Source organism: Pristis pectinata, chromosome 17 (assembly GCF_009764475.1).
Source record: "Pristis pectinata isolate sPriPec2 chromosome 17, sPriPec2.1.pri, whole genome shotgun sequence".
Classification (NCBI taxonomy): domain Eukaryota; kingdom Metazoa; phylum Chordata; class Chondrichthyes; order Rhinopristiformes; family Pristidae; genus Pristis; species Pristis pectinata.
Genome location: NC_067421.1, coordinates 27,762,840 through 27,782,681, shown reverse-complemented (window position 1 = coordinate 27,782,681; position 19,842 = coordinate 27,762,840). Strand labels below are relative to the sequence as shown.

General features: G+C 38.9%; 1 protein-coding gene across 2 annotated transcripts in view; it reads left to right on the top strand.

Moving 5' to 3' along the window:
- The first annotated feature begins 385 nt into the window (after positions 1 to 385).
- Positions 386 to 19,842, top strand: part of thoc5 (THO complex 5) — a 35,772-nt gene continuing 16,315 nt past the window's right edge. The window contains exons 1-12 of one of the 2 annotated variants that reach the window (XM_052032410.1): positions 386 to 580; positions 2,627 to 2,770; positions 4,306 to 4,419; positions 4,735 to 4,832; positions 5,723 to 5,869; positions 7,769 to 7,883; positions 10,212 to 10,344; positions 11,005 to 11,040; positions 15,152 to 15,229; positions 15,554 to 15,597; positions 18,587 to 18,686; positions 19,523 to 19,631. In XM_052032410.1, coding sequence (XP_051888370.1) covers positions 479 to 580; positions 2,627 to 2,770; positions 4,306 to 4,419; positions 4,735 to 4,832; positions 5,723 to 5,869; positions 7,769 to 7,883; positions 10,212 to 10,344; positions 11,005 to 11,040; positions 15,152 to 15,229; positions 15,554 to 15,597; positions 18,587 to 18,686; positions 19,523 to 19,631 — 1,220 coding nt within the window. In that variant the 5' untranslated portion in view covers positions 386 to 478. The remainder of the gene's footprint in view (positions 581 to 2,626; positions 2,771 to 4,305; positions 4,420 to 4,734; positions 4,833 to 5,722; positions 5,870 to 7,768; positions 7,884 to 10,211; positions 10,345 to 11,004; positions 11,041 to 15,151; positions 15,230 to 15,553; positions 15,598 to 18,586; positions 18,687 to 19,522; positions 19,632 to 19,842) is intronic. The other variant, XM_052032411.1, reaches the window with a different exon arrangement.

The window sequence follows — 19,842 nt, the reverse complement described above, 5'->3', positions numbered from 1 at the left end:
ACAATTCCAACCTCTCAGTAACAAAACCATAACTCAATTAAGTCAAGGGCAAAATAAAGTTCCTGAAATTGTTTGTAATCAGAAGATGTTTGTGTTATTTTACACATGCATTGAAGTGCAATGGGTCAGAATTTCAAGCGCCCACTGCAAGGACTCCTCGTCCCTGCTGCAACAGCGCCCCCTGCAGGCAAAGGAAAGCAAAATCCACCGCTCCCGGCGGCCGCAGCGCCCCCTGGCGGTGACGAGCGGTAAGGTTTCCAGTTTTTTTTTGCACTTGCAGCGCCCCCAGCAGGTGGGGAGGAGCAACCTCCTCCAGTCGCCCGGCCGCAGCGCCCCCGGCAGGTGGGGAGGAGCAACCGCCTCCAGTCTCCAGGCCGCAGCGCCCCCGGCAGGCGGGGAGGACGGAAGCGGCGACCCTCGCCTTCCGTCGGAGCCTGAAGCGCCTGCGGGTTGTTGTTTGGAGCCCGGAGACCCCGCGATGTCCACGGAGTCCGTGAAGAAAAGGAAGACCAAAGTCATCCGGAGCGAGGGCGGGCCTGTGGAGAAGGAACCCAGGAAGGGCCGAGGTGATGGCGACCAGGTGAGCGGCGGGATGGGGGCGGGCGGCAGCGGGGCCTGGGCCTGGCGCGGCAGCCGCTCTGCTCCGGGCCGAGGGAAGCTGCAGAGCCGCCCCGTCCGTCCCAGGCTCCTCGCCCGCTCCGGCCGCTCCTCCTCCACCTTCGGGAGGGCGAACGGTATCGTCAGGAGCAAGGCACACGCAGTGCCGGAGGGACTCAGCGGGTCGGGCAGCATCTGTGGAGGGAAATGGACGGTCGACGTTTCGGGCCGAGACCCTTCACCTGGGCTGGAAGGGATGAGGGCAGAAGGCAGGGAGGAGGCAGGAGCGCAGGGTGGCAGGTGATAGGTGAGTCCTGGTGGGAGGGGGGAAGGTAGGTGGGTGATGTGAGAGGCTGACAGGTGATGGGTAGAAGAGGCAAAGAGCTGAAGAAGAAGGAATCCAGTAGGAGAGGGCAGTGGACCCTGGAATAAAGGGAAGGAGGTGGGGAATAGTTGGGGAGGTCGGGGGGGGTGGTAGGAGGGAAGGGAAAGAGGCCACAGGGAAAACAAGGGGGGAACAAAAGGGGGGGGGGTTACTGCAAGTTAGAGAAATTGATGTTGATGCTGTCACGTTGGAGACGACCAAGGGAGAATATGAGGTGTTGCTCCTCCAGCCTGTGCCTGACCTCAACATGGCGGTAGAGGAGGCCTTGGATAGACACGTCAGTGTGGGAATGGGAAGTGGAATTAAAGTGGCTGGCCACCGGGAGATCCTGGCTGTTGTGGTGGACAGAGCGAGGGATGCCTGCCACCTTGGCTGTTCCCTTTTCTCTCTCCTACCTTCTGGGAGAAGATACAGGAGCTTGAAAGCCCAGACAGCAGACTCAAGAACAGCTTCTTCCTCACTCACCCTCTGGGACATGCCCTCTCCTCATTCCTACCATAGGGGAGGAGGTGCAGGAGCCTGAAGACCCACACTCCATGATTCAGGAACAGCTTTTTCCCCTCTGCCATCAGATTTCTGAATTGGAATTAGTTTATTATTGTCACTAGTACCAAGGTGCAGTGAAAAACTTGTCTTGCAAACCATTCATACAGATCAGTTCATTACAAAGTGGATTGAGGTAGTGCAGGTTAAAACAATACAGAATGTGGAGCAAAATGTCTCAGCTACAAGAAAGTGCAGTGCAGGCAGACAATAAGGTGCAAGGTCATAACGAGGTAGATTGTGAAGTCAAGAGTCCATCTTATCATACTAGGGAACTGTTCAATAGTCTTATAACAGCAGGATAGAAGCTGTCCTTGAGCCTGGTGGCACATGCTTTCAGGCTTCTGTATCTTCCGCCTGATGGGAGAGGGGAGAAGAGAGAATGTCCCAGGTGGGTGGGGTATTTGATTATGCCGGCTGCTTTACTGAAGCAGCGAGAAGTATAGACAGAGTCCATGGAGGAGAAGCTGGTTTCCATGTGCAGTTTCTTGTGGTCCCGGTCAGAGCAGTTGCCATACCAAGCTGTGATGCATCCAGATAGGAGCAATCCATGAACCCTTGGACACTACCTCATTATTCCTTCTCTCTCTCTCTCTCTCTTTTTGTTATTCTGTTATTGTCACTTTAGCATTTCTTTTTGCACTACTTCAGATTGCACTACAATCTTTCCACCATTCTATTGTTTTGTGCTTGTTGTTGTATTTATTCTTGTATTTATTATTACCGTGTATACTCTTTACTCTGTGAGCTTCGGACAAGAAAGGAATTTCATGCACCCTGATGTATATGACAATAAACTAATTTATCTATTGCCCCTTTTGTTCCTAGGCTCTACCCGTATGGCCTCATTTGAAGAGCCTTCTAGGATATCCTCCCTCATTACTGCATGCCCCCCCCCCCCAAATGCACCAACACCTCTCTTCTCAACTTTCCCATTGAGTAAGATACCAATATTTAGTACCTGCACACTGTTACTGTCAAAAATTGTAATGCTTAACCAATTAAAGTACTGTATGCTCACCTGCATCAATCTTCATTCTTACTAGGTACTATTGATGGTTGATAGTTTGTTTGAAATACTGAAATACAAGTTTGTTTTAGGAGAACAAATCTTATAGTGAGGAAGCAGAAGTGGACACAAGAGATCCTGCCAAAGACTATGATCTGTACAAGAAAACATGTGAAGATCTTCAAAGACTGATGGCCGAGATTCACGAATTGAAGAGTAAAGGAGGAAAAGATGCCGTAAGTATTCAGTTGCACTAAGTAAAGATTATTTTAAATAATATTGAATGACTTCAAGACCTGTGGAATGTGTGCTGCTATCTGTAGCTCCACACCTTGGATCCTAGACTAGTACAGTTGGTGTTGGTTGTATGAGGAAAGTGGTTTGCGATCTTTTGCAGAACCCTCAAGCATTCGTTTCAGCCAAAGAGTGCAGGGTCCCTGAATTAATCTTGTTTCCTGAGATGAACCATAACTGTTTGCAAGGACAAAGAAATAGAGATTGGTAAAATCGTCTAATATAGACAATTTTAATTCATTAGGAATGTATTAACTAAAGTGAAAATAAAAGCAAGTAAAAATAGTACACAGTTGCTTTTTGTTCTAGTCTTGTCAAACATTACATAGATAGTTGCATCCAGACCCGGATACAGAAATAGAAGCTCCAGCATCTACATTATTATATTGTGATTTACCAGGCAAGACATTAAAATGGCGAACTAGGGAAGTTAAGGATGAGATAAAAGTTAACTGGGAAATAATGTTGAAAGCTACCTAGGTTAAGGACAATTCAAGAACAAAAGGCCACCAACACAAGAGTTCGCGAGACAACAGAGAGGCAAATAAAAGAAGTCTTTCCCTGCAACAAGCATCTGCAGCAGCCATTGGGGAAAAGTGTATCTTCTCTCAAAGCTGTTGAAGAGGAGAGGAAATAAAGGAGTTGCAAAGGTTCTCTAGGACCTCGCTAATAGAAAATAATCTTTCTGAGCAAAAATAAATCAGTGGAAGCTGGTGATCTGAAACAAATGCAAAAAATCCAGGAAATACTGAGCAGGGTAGAGAGCATCTGCAGGGACCTTTCTCAACAGTTAATTGAAAGCCTCCACTTGAATCTTGTCTGTGATGTGAGTAGCACATCAAAAAAAAGTGTGAATTGAAATTTATGTGCAACATTTATACAAGAGGTGAAACATTCTCGAGTATCGTAATGATGTCGAGATGTTGTTTACAAAGGTAGTTCAGGCACAACAGCGTGTTCAGCTTTTAAGATGCTAAGTGAAAGAAAGAAAGTAGTAACTAACAAAATACACAATGTGTTCGCCAAATCAGAGTCAATTAAATTCTTTAGACTGTGGATGTTGTAATATAAGAAATGCGGCATCTGTAATGTGGTCAGCACGCTTCCACAAATAGCAATGTGATAACGATCAGATAAGCCGATATGTTTCAATGATGTTGGGTGGAGGGATACGTCTTAGCCAGAACTACAAGGTATATGTTTGTGCTTAATTTGACTAATGAATTGGGTTCTCTTATATCCATATAATTGCAAACAGGTCTTCAGTTTAATAAATCATCTTAAACAGTGCCTCTTGCCCTTAACACAGTTTAGAACTGTCAAGCTACATTACGCATCATGTTTCTGGATTGCATTTTATTCACAACTCATTGGCTCATACTGCCTCATTGGTCAAGGTATAACATTTCCTCTGTGTGCTTACCATGCGCTTTACAAATGCTTATTCAACTTTTAATTCTCATTTGCCCTCTTGCAGGCAGCAGAGATTGATGAGCGGCGGATCCAAAGCTGTATTCACTTCATGACTCTAAAGAAGTTAAACCGTTTGGCTCATATCAGATTAAAAAAAGGCCGCGATCAAACACATGAGGTAAATACTATGAGCATGAAGATGGGATGGAGCAGGGCAAAGTAACAATCAGTTAATGGGAACATTTGCTCAATTTTTTATAGGGTAGGCGCAAAATTGTGCAGAAGCAATTTTATCTTCCATCATATTAAGTTCAAGCCAGTTTGCTTTTAACAAGTAAAATAGTACCTCTCTTGTATGTACTTCTCTTGGGTGTTCTTGTGCCTGGTGTTAACTTGAAGAGGAATGGCAATCCTGATTTGTAAAGTGTCGATTTTTGAAGTAGTAATGTAAATAAGTTGGTTTCTGATATTAGAGATGCAAACTGTTTTACAGGCCAAACAGAAGGTGGATGCTCTTCACCTTCAACTTCAGAATCTTCTTTATGAGGTGATGCATCTTCAAAAAGAAATCACAAAGTGCTTAGAATTCAAGTAAGTTTCCCCTCTTGCTGGGGGCGATTTTCTAATGTTCTGGTTTTTGGTTTTGTTGAAGTCACATAATCTGTTTTGATGATGATGTCAATTCTAAGTAACGTATTTTAAGTAAAGTAAGTGCGGTAAAACCGACAACTAAAGCATCACTTAGTGAATTGGTAACAATTAATTTCAACGTTGTGGTAATCCACTTATTTACAAAAGAACAGAAAATGCTGAAAATACTCAGCAGATCAGATCATATTTAGAGAGAGAGAGAGACAAAGCTAACATCTCAATTCACTGACTTTCAGTACATAGTCCTGTGTATTTTACCCTCATTGTATTGCTTAAGAAGATCCTTAAATTTAGGCGGATAATAATTAAAACTTGTACACCTTGGCAAGGTGCATTATGAGTCATTCAAAAGAAAAGGTTTTTATAAACTTGTATTGTCACTGGCATTTGTTACTTATTCCTTTGACAAGGTAAGTTGTGAGCTTTGTTCTTGAACTGCTGTGGTGCACTATAGTAAAGGTGGTCACATAATATTGTTGGGAATAGAGTTTCAGCTGCAATGAAAGAACCGCAATGACTGTCCAAATCAGAACCTTGCGTGATTTGGAGGGAAATTGGGACGTAGTAGTTTTCCCATGCACCTGCTGCCCTGATCTCAGTTCTGGTTGGCGCTACAGAAGAAACCTCAGGGATATGTTACAATGTATCCTCCAGATAGTACACACCAAGATCATAAATCATAATGTTGTAGGGAATGGGTAATCCGAAGTTGCAGATGAGCTACACAAGTCAATTGACTCTGATCATTATATTTAATGTCAGATAGCTTGTCAGTGGAAACAATGGATTGTGATTGTTTCTAACTTCAAACCACTTGTTTTGTCTTTTAGATCTAAACATGAAGAGATTGACTTGGTGAATGTTGAGGAGTTCTATAAGGAAGCTCCATTAGACATTAGCAAGCCTAATTTTACTAAGAATGATCCTCATCAACAAACTCTGTCACGTTTGGATTGGGAACTTGAACAGCGTAAAAGGTAAGGAACAGTTGTTGAATCATGGTTTGATATAATCACAGAAAGGGTGCACTTATCTCATTATGCTTGTACTAGCACTTTGGTAGAGTTAACCAATTAGTCCCACTCCCCCTGTTTCCCTTTTAAAGTATCTGTTGGATTTCCTATTGAAAATTGAGTCTGCTTCTGCTACTTTCTCTAGCAAGAGGCTTTAGATCATTACAGTGCTTTTCCCTTGCTAATTATCTTCAAATCTATTCCTCTGATTACTGATCTTTCTCCCATTGAAAATAATTTCATCTTATTTATTCTGTCAAGACTTTGGAAATTCTTAACCAAGTCTCCTTCTAACATTCTACGTACCAAGAACATTCACGTTTCTTCTAGCCTTTCTTTTGTGCCTTCTCCTGGACCTTGACATCCTTCTAAAAGTGCAGTGTACAGAATATCTTTATCCAGCTGGGGCAAAACCACTGCTTTATAAACATATGCCATTATTGTGTTTCTTTTGTATTCTATGCTGCTTTATAAAGCAAAATATCCCATATGCTTTTTTTGAACAGGCTTCTCAATTTTTCTTCACACTTTTAGTAAGCTGTGGTCATACACCATCAGATCTTCCAGCCAAAGTGAAGCACATCACATTCTTCTCCATTGACATTTCATTCAGATGTGTTCCTGCCCATTTCATAAACTTGGAAATAGGAGCAGGATTTGACTATTCGCGTGTTTGTTTCTGTCCTTGCATTTATTTACATATCTGAGCTTTACATCATTTGCAAGCTTTGAAATTGTATGCTGTATATCCAGATTATTAGTATGTATCAAAAATGGATGATTCCAACATCATACTCAGGGTCTCAGTCCTGCACGTTTTCCTCCAGTCTGAAAAGTATCCATTCACCATTACTTTGCCTTCAGTATTGGTATTGGTTTATTATTGTCATTTGTACCGAGGTACAGTGAAAAACTTGTCTTGCATACCGATCGTACAGGTCAATTCATTACACAGTGCAGTTACATTGAGTTAGTACAGAGTGCATTGTTGTAGTACAGGTAAAAACAGTAACAGTACAGAGTAAAGTGTCACAGCTACAGAGAAAGTGCGGTGCAATAAGGTGCCAGGTCACAACAAGGTAGATCGTGAGGTCCGTCTCATTCAATAGTCTTATCACAGTGGGGTAGAAACTGTCCTTAAGTCTGGTGGTACGTGCCTTTAATCCAGTATACCTTTAATCCAGTGGAATTTGTGTAGCACTGTCAAATACCTTGTACAGGTTCATTTCACCATTTCGCCCTATCCTCATCCATCCTTTCTGCTATTAAGGAAGAATTCATCCAGTTAAACAACACATTTAGCCTTTAATACATGTGCATTATTAATCAACATATTTCCAAGTGTCAATTAGTTGTGTTGGAATTAATGCCCCTAAAATTTCCCATTACCACCATTGTGAAGCAGATAAGTCTATAATTGCTGCGTTTATCCCTTTTGTGAACAAGGGTGTAATATTTGCAATACTCTGGCACCACTCTGATATCAAACAAAGCTGAATTACTGCTGCTACAATACCTCATCCAGACTGTCAGTTTTTTGCTTTGCAATCAACTTATGTGCATATTTTTATCATATTAAGTTCCTTTAATACATCCTTTATTGTGATATTGACAGCATTGTCTTAAGTGTAGTATTCCCTGAGTACATTGACCATGCTCTTTCTCCATAAGATTATATTTCTATTTGTTTTTCTGTTTCATTTGACTACCTTCTTGCTATTTATAGAAGAACTTTTAGTTTAGTTTTGTGTTGCATGCTAAACTTTGCCCCTGACTTTCTTTATCTTTTGCAGTTCTTCTCTATGTACCCTAAGAATCTCTGCATATCTAACTGAGCTTGAATCTTGTTTATTTTTGTTATAGGTTGGCAGAAAAATACAAAGAATCACTAGCAAATAAAGAGAAAATTATGAAGGACATTGAAATCAAAAAAGAGTATTTAAGCAGCCTGCAGCCAAGACTTAATGCTATTATGCAGGTATGAGGGAAAAACTGTAGCTTAGCTTTATATGAATCAATGTTTTGACAAGTATAATGATTCAAGGGTTTTTTTTTTGCTGTTGAGTGATGATGTAGATGTAGTTCAATCCATGTACAGCCTCCAATGAAATAAAATCCTGCATTCAGTTTGTTTGCACAATAATGATGGGGAAAGATTGCAATAGAAATAATGGCATCGTCAGTAATCGACAGGCTCCGTCCGTCCTGAAACTCAAGTAACTCCTATAATTTTGGAGTTTAAGAATTTAGGGCTTTTTTTTTCTTACTGAAGTTTTGTGAAATATTCTTAAATCAAATGTAACACTGGCATTTACACTTCTGTTCTCAACAACGTATCTTAGCTACAAATACTGTAAAGCAACCCCCATCTGTCCCATAGAGACCCTCCCCCACCTGGTTCCATCTTGCCCATCACCCACATACCTATCCACATGGGTTTCTTCTCCATTGGTTTACCTTTACCACCCCCTCCCCTGCCCCCACCTGGTCCAATCTTCCCCTCACCCCTTCCTTATCTGGTTCCACCTATCACTGCCTCTGCCTCACCCCTTCCTCTCACCTCTATGTACACATCTTCCCTCTACGATCTTGGACCTGATGCAGGGTCTCAACCCAAAAATGCTGACCATCCCTTCACCTCCACAGATGCTGATTGACCTGCTGTGGTCTTCCAGCAATTTGTTTTCCACTACCCCATCTGTAACATTTCTAGTTTCCATACCAGTCTTCTGAAAATCGCATGTTACATGTCTACTTTTGTGCTAATGACAGATACTCTCTCCTCGGGCAAGTGTATGTAAACCTATTTTACATTTAACTTTCCAGAAGAGGCTTATCCTCTCAGTCTAGGCTGTATTCAAACTAATGTTTCAAATAGATGGACTCTGATCAGAATATTACCATGTACATTAATAAAATTAGGCTTTTAGGGCCCAGTAGTTTCCACGGTAATAACTATAGCTTAGCACCTCATTAAACTCTCAGTTAGACCTCAAGCAACAAAGTATAAGATTATCTTTTCTAACAGGACAGCAGTCGAAGTGATATCCCATTGGTTGAATTAGAGAAGCCTACAAAGATTGCAGCCTGTGGAGGGGTTCTGAATCATCAACAACAGCATCGGGATTATAATTTAAACTATACTTGTGCAGAAATCCCAAAGTAACTGTCAGTTTTGCAGAGTAATGCTTGTGAATGCCTGCAGTTTCTTCATTACTGCTTGAGAATCCAGGCCAATAAGTTCTGCAGCTTCTTTGCTGAAGGTTGCATTGAGTCTAACTACATTGTAATACTGTCAACCTTTCAGCAGAAAGTGGCATTCATTTTATTCATAGCAACTATCATGATTGCTCCAGTGGTTCATTATATGTTTTATGCAGCTTTAGAATCTTGTTCTCCATTTACCTCTCCTGAAGGTAGTATGATTCTGTTCAGGTGTGCAGGCCTCTAACAGTTAGAGTGTGATTGCTCATGCAAGTCAGGAGAGTGATTATTAGCAGACTGTTTTAAGAATTGCCGTCTGATCAATAGAGAGTGAAAATCTAATAGTAATTTAGCATCATTAAAAAGTAATATTTACTGATGCTAAATACTTTTATGGGAATATAGTACACAGAATCTCTAGGACCAAAACAGACAATCCTGCCCATTGTTTCAGCCTTGAGCACAAATAACCTCCTCCCAACACCCCCTGTCTGCACATCCCACTATTTTTCAATAATGCTGATTCTATTTAATTCTATTATTTCAAACTGGAAGTTGCTTCTGATCTTCTTCATTTGCTATTTACTCACAAATCCATTTTGGGAGACATGAGCACTGCTGAAAGAGCCAGCATTTATTGCCCATCCCTACTCCTCCTTGTTTTTGACTTAACTGACTGGCTTGTTAAGTCGTGTCAGAGGAGAGTTAAGCGTCAACTCTGGTGGTTCAGCGGTCACTTATAAGCAGATGGATTTCTTCCCATGAAGGGTATTAGTGAATCAGATGGATTTTACAATCTAGTAGTTTCAAAGTGGACATTACTGAGATAAGCAGTGGTGGTTGCAATTGATGCAGGCACAGATCTGAGATCATAAAAGAGTCATCCCTTCTGTGTGGATCAGGCTTCAATAATTCAATTTTGAATAATCAGGAAAATGAGGTGGTGTGCAATTAAAATATTTACTTTCAGTGTGAGATTAAGTGCAAATCTGTTTGAAATTGTGGTGTGTTGAATGCTAATAATAAAAGAAAAGAATTGGTTTTGTACTGTAGGTCTTGACTTTCAAATGTCCATTGACAATTTATTTCACTGGCTCATTAGGCATCTTTACCAGTCCAGGAGTATCTTTCTATGCCATTTGATCAAGCTCATAAACAGTATGAAATTGCCAGACACCTGCCTCCTCCGCTATATGTGCTGTATGTACAAGCAAATTCGTATGGACAAGCTTGTGGTAAGTCAAATGTAACATTGATTGAGTGTTGTGGCATGGAAGAAGTCCAGACCAGTGATGCATATTTTTTCCATCATTGTTCCTAACATTGGTTAAACTTATTTCATACAAATGGTGTATTAAATATGTTAAACTCTCTACTCTGGTTCTAATGTATCTGCTGTATTGGTAAATGTTACATGTTAAATAGTACACATTTTTATTTCATTTGTGAAATTTTTTGTAGTATTATTTATCTTTAAGATTTTATCAGCACTTTTGAAGTTTTCTATTCTTTTATTTCTGAGCAGCACTCTTCTGACCAGATCTTTAGAAACTTTTGCAAATAAATAGTTCGTCAAATATGGCATCATATTCATGACCTTCCATCTCACCTTTTGAATAATTTAAGTGTTTTATGCTGTGGATGGCATTTGTAAAGCAGAAAAGTTTCTTATGTTCTACATCAGTAACATTAATTGCTTTACTATTATTTTCCTAATCTGCACATTGACTAGTGGTACTACTGTTTAGCTTTTAATTTAGCTTAAGAGATAAATATTGAATTAATTTCAGCTTTGTTGCTGATCTGTTTTCTTTTACTGACATCGTGTCTCTCTTTCATAATCCTGTTTTTTATTTGTAATCCTCTTCTGGCTGTGGTGGTGGATGCCCCATTAGCCCAGATGAACAAGGCCTCCCAGCCCTATGGGCGGGGTGAGTATTGGGACTTGAATTTTGTTAAAACTAAGCTTTGAATTTTTTTGCATTTAGAACTGTGCTACTTGTAACGCATAAAAGACAGTACAAGCAATAAAACTGATGATTTAAATCAAAATTAAGATCTTTGAGCAAGCAAATTTCAGAGGGCTTGGCCATTTCTGACTAATTTTTGCCAGAGATATAATGGAATAGATTTGTTTTTGTTTTTTGAAGATATTCTACAAACAAAGGGAATTTTTTGCATTTAGCCCTAATTACCAGAGAATTTGTTTAAAAATGCCATGTATTCATACTTGGAATTAATAAATGGAATATTTTTAATATTCCCTCATGTGCCGCTAGGGTGTCTTATCTTAAGAACAGTATCATTGACATTTTATGCTGGAGTTCCATAACCAATTATTTCACTTGAGAAGAAACTACCACTATTCACTTGCATTATGTCAATTTCTCAGAGTGTATCAATGTATTTATGCAAGTATGTATTTTAACTGAGAATGTGTACTTGTGTTTTATGGTTATTCCTGGTAATCTGGATACATGTGCTTATATAGCTCACACAATCTAAATTTTGATTTGACTTAATGCATTAACTTTTAATTTAAACATGCTGATTATTACTTCCAATGTCCTGTCTTACTGCTGTTGCAAAAATTAAACATAGAAAATACAAATGAAAACTATCTTTAAGAATTGTACAGATGATGTTTGTATGGCAAGGTCCAAATGTATTTTGGTGTATTTTTCTGACATGGTTGACATAGATTTCAGGAAAAATAATACTAAGTTTCAAATAAACATCTAAACAGCCTCAAAATGGATGAAAAATAGCACAAGATCCAAAATTAATACCTATAAAATTAACATTTTTAAAACTGGGTTGCAAACTGGAAATAAAAAAATATGAAATTCTTCCTGAACTGTAATTTGCATTTGTTCACTTGGGCACCAAGATCTTCAACTCAAAAGATAATTCAGTACGCATTTTCACACAATCAAATCTATAGAATTAGATAAACTCAGTTTTGATTTGGTCAAGTCTTTATTTTGTTACTCTTTTTTTAAGTGGGTAGATGGTCATAAACATCAGCACTTTTGGTGTTTTTCCTAATATACTTAGAGAATACAAGATGGACATGTGTATTTATTTTCCTTGTGATTGGACTTCATTTTTGACTATAATCTGGCCATTATTAATGGCCAGTTACTTGAAATAAGATGGGGATCATTTTGCTATTTTAATAAAGTTTGCAGAGGCCACTGATACATATAATGAATAAAATTGCAGACAAATTTGTGAATCTTATAAATTTCACTGCCTCCTACCAGTTTCCCTACGATACAAATAATCAGTGCACATTCAGAATATGGATTTTGAAAAAGTACTATGCTTGTGGAAGATACGAGGAAGCATTCACATTTTGCAGTATCTAAGGATTTTTATCTTAATGGTAAACATCTTAAATTGGTAACTTCATTGTAAAATTTAACAGAAATTTTTTTAAATAATAAATTATTAATATATTATTTATAGTACACCAGTACATGCCAACAGGACCATGCACACAAATTTAAATTTGACTGCTTTTAGAGACCTACATTAAGTATGCATATATTATCCCTATTAAACCAGATCAACATATGCATATGATTCACTTCTGTGCATAGAATAAGTCCTGTTTCATCACTCTTTTAGCATACCTGTGCATCATAACCAGCAAGTGCTGGTGTATACAGTACACGGTCTTGCATTATTTTCTAGCGTTCCCCTTCTTGTCCTGTGTTATGTCCACAGTTTTTTTTAATTTAATTTTTGGAATTTGTGCATCCCTAGCAAGACCAGAATTTATTGCCCATCTCTAGTTGCCCTTGTGAAGGTGATCCCCCACTTTAAACAGCTGCAGTCCTTCTGGTGAAATTACTTCCATGGTGCTGTGGGGGAGAAAATTCCAAGATTTAGACCCTAATATGAAGGAACAGAAATGTACTTCCAAATCAGGGTGATGGGTGATTTGGAGGTAGTGGTGGTCCCATGCAATTGCTGCTTTTGTCCTTGGTGGCAGGGGTTGCAAGGTGCTCTCCAAATAGTCTGGGCAAGTAACTGTTTTGTAGATGGTACATGCTGCAGCCACTTTGTGCTGGTAGTGAAGGGCATGATTGTTTCACATGGTTGTTGGGGTGTCAATCAATTAGGCTGCTTTGTCCTGGATAGTGTTGAGCTTCATAAGGATTGTTGGCAGGGGGAATACCAGTGGTAATGCAATTGAATATGCTTAGACTCTGTTGTTGGAGGTGGTCATTGCTTTTCACTTCCATGGTACAAAATTTACTTGCCACTTATCAGCCCATGCTGAATGTTGTCTAGGACTTGCTGCATGCAGGCATGGATCCTTAATTTGCTGAGAAGTTGCGAATGAAACTGAACATTGTCTATCATTAGCAAACTTCCCTACTTCTGACTTTACAATGAAATGAAGTTGATGGATGAAGCAATAGAAAGATAGTTGGGCCTAGAACCCCTATAGTGATGTCCTAGGGCTAAGATGATTGACTGCCAACAGTCACCACCATCATTCTTTGCACAAAGTGTCACTGATCATTGGAACGTTTTACCTTGATGGCCATTGACTTCATCTTTATTAGGATGCCTTGATGCCTTACTCTGTCAAATACTGCCTTGATGTCAACGGCAGTACGTGTTACCTCGCCTCCAGAATTTAGCTGTTTGGTCTGTATTTGGCCAAGGCTCTGATGAGATCTGCAGCTGGCTGGTCTTGGTGAAATGCAAACCAAGCATCAGTGAACAAGTTACTTATTGTCATTTGCTGGTATTGTTGATGACAGCTTCCATCACTCTTAATTGCAGTCACACAAAACTGCATATTTTTGACTAATTAATGCCATGGAAATATATTGTACTTTTGGAGTTAGAATATATGCCCCTCAGAATATAGCGTTTGTTTTTTTACTATAAAGTAATTCATTGGTTTCAGTTTTGATCTTAGTTTTACTTCTGTATAATTCAGAAAGCTAATTAATTTTAAATCTGTACAATGTTATATTTTAAATATGTTTTGTACTCCATTTTAGAATTTAAAAAAATAGATAATACAGTCCATACTTATGAGGTAACTATATAATAATTGGTTTTATGTAATAACTGGTTTTATATAATAATTCTGTGACATGAAGGAAAAAAAAACAAAAAGCTTGCGCCTGCTCCACCGTTTAATAAGATCATATCCAATCCTTCCCCTCAACATCATTTTCCCTCACCCAGCTGTTTCCCTTGATTCCCTTTGAAGGGAAAGGTGAAACTTTTTGCCTGCAAATACACTGAGTTTAACATAACATGGAGACAGCAAGCACTCTTGTTCCAGCCAAAGGAACAATAAGATTAATAAGACATTGGAGCCAGTGAGCTGAAATGTCAAGCATGCCAATTTAGCCATAACACAAAATATGACTGGCTAAAGTAGGGTGCTGTCATATTATTCCATCATCAATATGGACTCTGATCAGTCATGATCATATTTACTTGTGAGACCAGCTTGGTGGATGGGTGTGGGGTGGGGGAGGGTAGATGAGTGGTGTACTTCTGCTCCCTTATGTACTTTGATTTCCTTGCCTTAAGTAAAAGCCTACTATAGTGTTGCTCTATCACTGTATGTAAATTGCTGCACTTCTGTTGTTTTCCTGCCCTGATTATAAACTGCATGGATAGTTTGAATCACTATCCACAGGGCTATTGGATGGGCAACAAAGAAATTAAAGCAAAAATGATCAATTTACCTGCTGTCAAGTATAATAATACTCAGTATATTAATGATACCTCCAGACTCCAAGCTGGATATTTGTAGAAACATTTTTATACTTCAAGATATTGATACCAGTTTTTTGTGGCAGGCACTTTCTGCAGTTTCCTGGTACTCAGTAGTTTGATTGATTTTTGTGTGTGTAAGATGCTGTCACAGGAAAAAAGATGAGTCTTATTTTTTGCTAATGAACTATTGTTATGGTGGCTTTTAATTATAAATAAACTTTAAATATCTGAGTTTTCCATGAGTACATTCACAACTAAATAGATGGAATTTTTTTTTGCCAGATAAAAATCTTACAGTCGCTATTGATGGGGATGTGGAAGAAGCCAAGGCACTTGCGAGACCACCAGAGGATTCCCAAGGTAATAACTAATCTTATTTATTAAGACTTCAGAACTTCACTTCAAAATTAGTGTTTGCTCTGATTAGCATGCAAACATTTTTTCTGTAGGGCATGGCATATGCCTATTAAGCCATGCACACCAGTGAGGCCCCAGGTATCACTCACAGTCAGATCTCATTGTGGCTGTTTTATTAGAAATGAAGAACTGGCTTCAGCTTAAAGGGGGAGGGGATTATCAACCAGAGTTTTGCTCCTTATCACTATCCATTATTTCATTTAAGCAATGTGTGATTATCAGTTTCTTTTTGTCATGTTTCTTAGTTTCTTTGCCTTTACATTGCAGATGATGAAAGTGACTCAGATGCAGAAGAGGAGCAGACAACAACTGTAAGTAACAGTAATTTCATCTGAAGTTGATCTATTCAGATTATGTTCACTGGCATTGATGCATTCCTAAACAAAATCTGAGAAAATGCTCCTTTGACCAGCAATTACTAAACCAGGCAATGCTGGAAAGTTTTGCATCTTCACCAGAAGGTAGTTGTGTGTTTGAGATGACAAATTTACTTCTTAATTTGGACCTGAAATTTTAAAAGCATAACTTTTTTTTATTGATTGTTAATCAAATTTTACTACAAGTACCTTGACATAATGAATTCTCAGCAAAGAAGATTCATTTGGTGCCCTTTAATTAATCTGTAAGCAAATGAAACAAAGCCATGCCTGTCAGCCTAGTATATACAAAGTGGAGCCATGGTGTATGAGATATAGCCTGTCAGAAGTCGCTTTTAAAGGGGGACTTTTTTTTGGAAGAGGTGAACTGAAGAGGATGAGGCTTGAGTGCCTGAAGGCATGCCCTCTAATGATGGGACAGCAGAAGAATATCAGAGTTACTGTGATCTGCAATTCAGTTAGGAAAAGATTTTAGATATGCGCGTTACCATGTAAATGACAATGGTAAATTTGAGTTGCCGGGATCCGGGAGCCAGCAAAGACCTTGATGATATGTGTGTGGGTTGGTGCATGATAACGTCAAGGAGCAGAATTTTTGAGTAGCCGAACGTCATGAAGGTTGGAGGATGGGAGGCCAAACAGTAATGTGTCAGGTCTAACAGTGATGAGAGACACAGATGAAGTTTCAATGACACAGAGACTGAAGGGTGCCAGTAAATTATATTATGGAAGTAGATTTTGAAGTGGATTAGAAGGTATATATTGATAAGGGTTCATCACTGGCTCAAATAAGTTGTTATCTTTTTCTTGATCTGTACCTAATCATGGTTTCTAGTTGATTTTCAAACCCTAAATATGCGGTAATGTAATTATATAATATAGAAACAAAAACTTCTACATCATGGGAGGAAAGATTCATTAAGGAAAATTTTTGTTGAGCTGGTTCTTTACTAAAGTTGTCATAGGCCATAGATTATTTTAATAAACAGTGTTCCATCAGAAGGAAGTAGCCAAATGGGGATTTTTGAAAAGTATTAGATTTTGCACACTGTGGAATTTTAACATGACATTTTGTTTTAATTTTAGTTTTGTGTATTCATTTAACATAGGAACTAGAAGCTGATGAAAGGAGGGGAGTCTTGCTATTAACATTTTTTTGAAGTAATCTGTAATCGTCACCGTTTTCACTGGACAAAGCACTTAAAGCAATGAATGGTTATTTTTGCAAAAGTGTGCATGAAGTTGTTCCTATATGTACCCTTTAAACAGTTATGTATTATAATATTTACTGCTTCAACCGTTACCTGACAGGAAAAGCTCACCTTGATGGCTATCAATCTGAAGGTTTCCTGCAGTGCTGAATGGGAAAATGAGGTGCCTCTTGAACTATACCTTAATGAGCAAGTGAATATAACGATTCATGACAGATGGTCACAGTGGCAACCACTTTCCATTGGAGAGTAGAATACTGCAGATTTGTTTAATCACTGTTCACTTTTTTCATATGTTTAATGCCCTGGATCTCTGTCCTTTACATCAAAGGCATTACATGATTTGGTCTCTCCAACTTCATGAATATTAATTGCTGTTTCCCAGAATGGATAATGTGATTAGAAGCACATTTGCATTGATTTTTTTAAATGATTGGGAAGGTCAGTGTTGCTGATGACTTTTATCTTAAGGAGAAGATGGCATTGTGTTGAATGGCATCTGGAAGAGCTATTCAGCTGAAGTATACTAGTCATCCCTGACGTCTTCAATTTTTGTGCACCAGCTATCAGAGCCAGAACAGTATTCTTCAATGTTGCACATCAGACTATCACAATACAGTGTTTTCTGGCTCTACTGCCTTTGAGACTTGTCAACATCTGACACCGTATGGGGTAAAGGTTAATTGCAGAATGTTTCCACAGTCATTAATTGCCACAGAGCTCTTGATCTTCCTGACAGCCTAATAAACAACAAAAATGTCTACCTTGATGACAGTCTTGGCAGAGTGCAGACATTCAACAAATGCCTGCCACTGGAGTTCATTTTCACACTTAAATGGTGGGTGTTCTCTGCAGGAGATCCCAGAGGTTCATCCAGACTGGTACAAGCATTGGTACAAGCAAGCTCGTTATGTGAAGAAATTAGGAGGCTCACATGCAACTGGGTCCCACTGAAATTCTTTTTCTGGATCTGTTGCTTCTACCCAGTGTTCCATCTGAATATTACTGTTAATCTGTGTAGGCAAGTTACCCATGACCCCTTCTCAAAATATATTACTGTCATCCTAAAAGAGATCCTCACAGTCCCATCTTATCAACACCAGGATGAACCAGTTCAGGAAACCTACTGGAACTGCATATAAGTGAAAGAGAAACACATTTCATTACATTTAAATGTACCTCATGTCTTCACTGTCATGGGGAATTACCTAATCTAGCACTGAGTTACTATCAAACAGTCTAGGTTGATTGTCTCCACTGACAGTTATGTTTCTTTAGGCAATTAATCCCGATGGGTCTATCAAGTATGTGCTCTTGTGTCATTATCCTCCTTCCCGGTGTCAAAACAAATGCATTTTAAAAATTATCCTTATTAATTTGTTTGTGATTCATTTAAGAAAGGATTACTTGAGATAGTTTTCTTCTAAGGCAAATAAGTTCTATGCTTCAAAAAAAATGTTAGGAATGTGTTCTGAGAAGCATCTTCACAAAGCGAAATGTAAGTTCTTAAGATATAACCAAGAATAAATATGATAAGAAGATACTCAAAACGGTTGGCCCTTTTACTCGTCTAGTTATGTCTTATTCTAAAGTTATGATTTTTTTTCTTGAGCAGCTGTTGTAATAAATGTATTAACATTGTTAATGCAACTTCATTTTTTAAGTCAACTGGGAGTGTAAATCATTGCCCAAACTATTGATCTGTTTTTCAGAAACGTCGTCGCCCAACTCTTGGCCTACAGCTAGATGATAAACGCAGAGAAATGTTGAAACGGCACCCTCTGTCTGTTGCTTTAGACCTGAAATACAAAGGTTAGAGCTAATCATCCCTTCATCGTCTTAAGTAGTACCAATGAAAAAGCCAATGTACCTTCAAATTATCTAAAAATCACAGAAACCAAGTGGAAAAATACCAAGGCGAAATAGGCTATGTAAGATCAACACTGCTCTTTTGTATTTAATGTACTATCTCCATTGCTTTTTAATGTGCTCCTACAGATGAAGATTTGTATCTGCATTTATTGCTAAGGGTGGGACTGTCATACAGCATGGAGCCAAGCCATTTGACCCACCACATCCATGCCGACCAGTGGGCACCATCCATATTAAATCCATCTTCCAGCACTTGGCCCATAGTCTTCTAACCCTAGGCGATTCAGGTGCTCAGCTAGACACTTCTGAAATGCTGTCGGCGACTCTGTTTCCACTTCTTTCTCTCTTTCAAAGATTTATGTACTAGATAAGTGCTGTGCTCAGAATTAAAAAAGATCACCTGTAACATCAGTTTTTTGTTCTCAAACATTTGGATTCCTCTGGTATTGTGTTTTAATTATCACAATGTATAGCAGCTCAATAATCTGTGACGTGAAGGGAAAAACTATATAACAATAAAGGTTGGTTGGTTTCATTTCATTTGCACATATTGTAGTTCTGCACAGTCACATATCTAATATATGTGGAACTATTGCTTAGTGCTTGAATTGAAATAATAAGGGATACATCTGGTGTTACTTAATTGGATGCTTTTAGATGAGTGAGCTCCAAAATACTTCTCCCAAGTGTTTCCATTTTCATGTGTGTATCGGAATACAGTTTGATCAGATTGATAGTTTTGTTTTTAATCTTCATTTATCTTCCCCATTTTGCAGATGGCAGTGTTCTTCATCTCTACTTCTATTATTTGATGAACCTCAATATAATGACTGTCAAGACCAAAGTAACCACAGCTACAGAGATGTCCATAGCTATCAGTGCAGGGTAAGGGCTGGGGGAATGAACCCTAAACGTTTTATCTGTCAGCATTGACTTGCAAAAGTAGTGTTTCTGCTTTGGACTGGATCAGTAAATCTGCAATCACAAATATAAAATCCATAGTGAGCCACTGCAGTAGGGCACCGTAATAAGACATAATGGCTTTATTTTTCTTTCCTTTAGACATTATTTTTGATATATTTAAAAGTGATAGTCT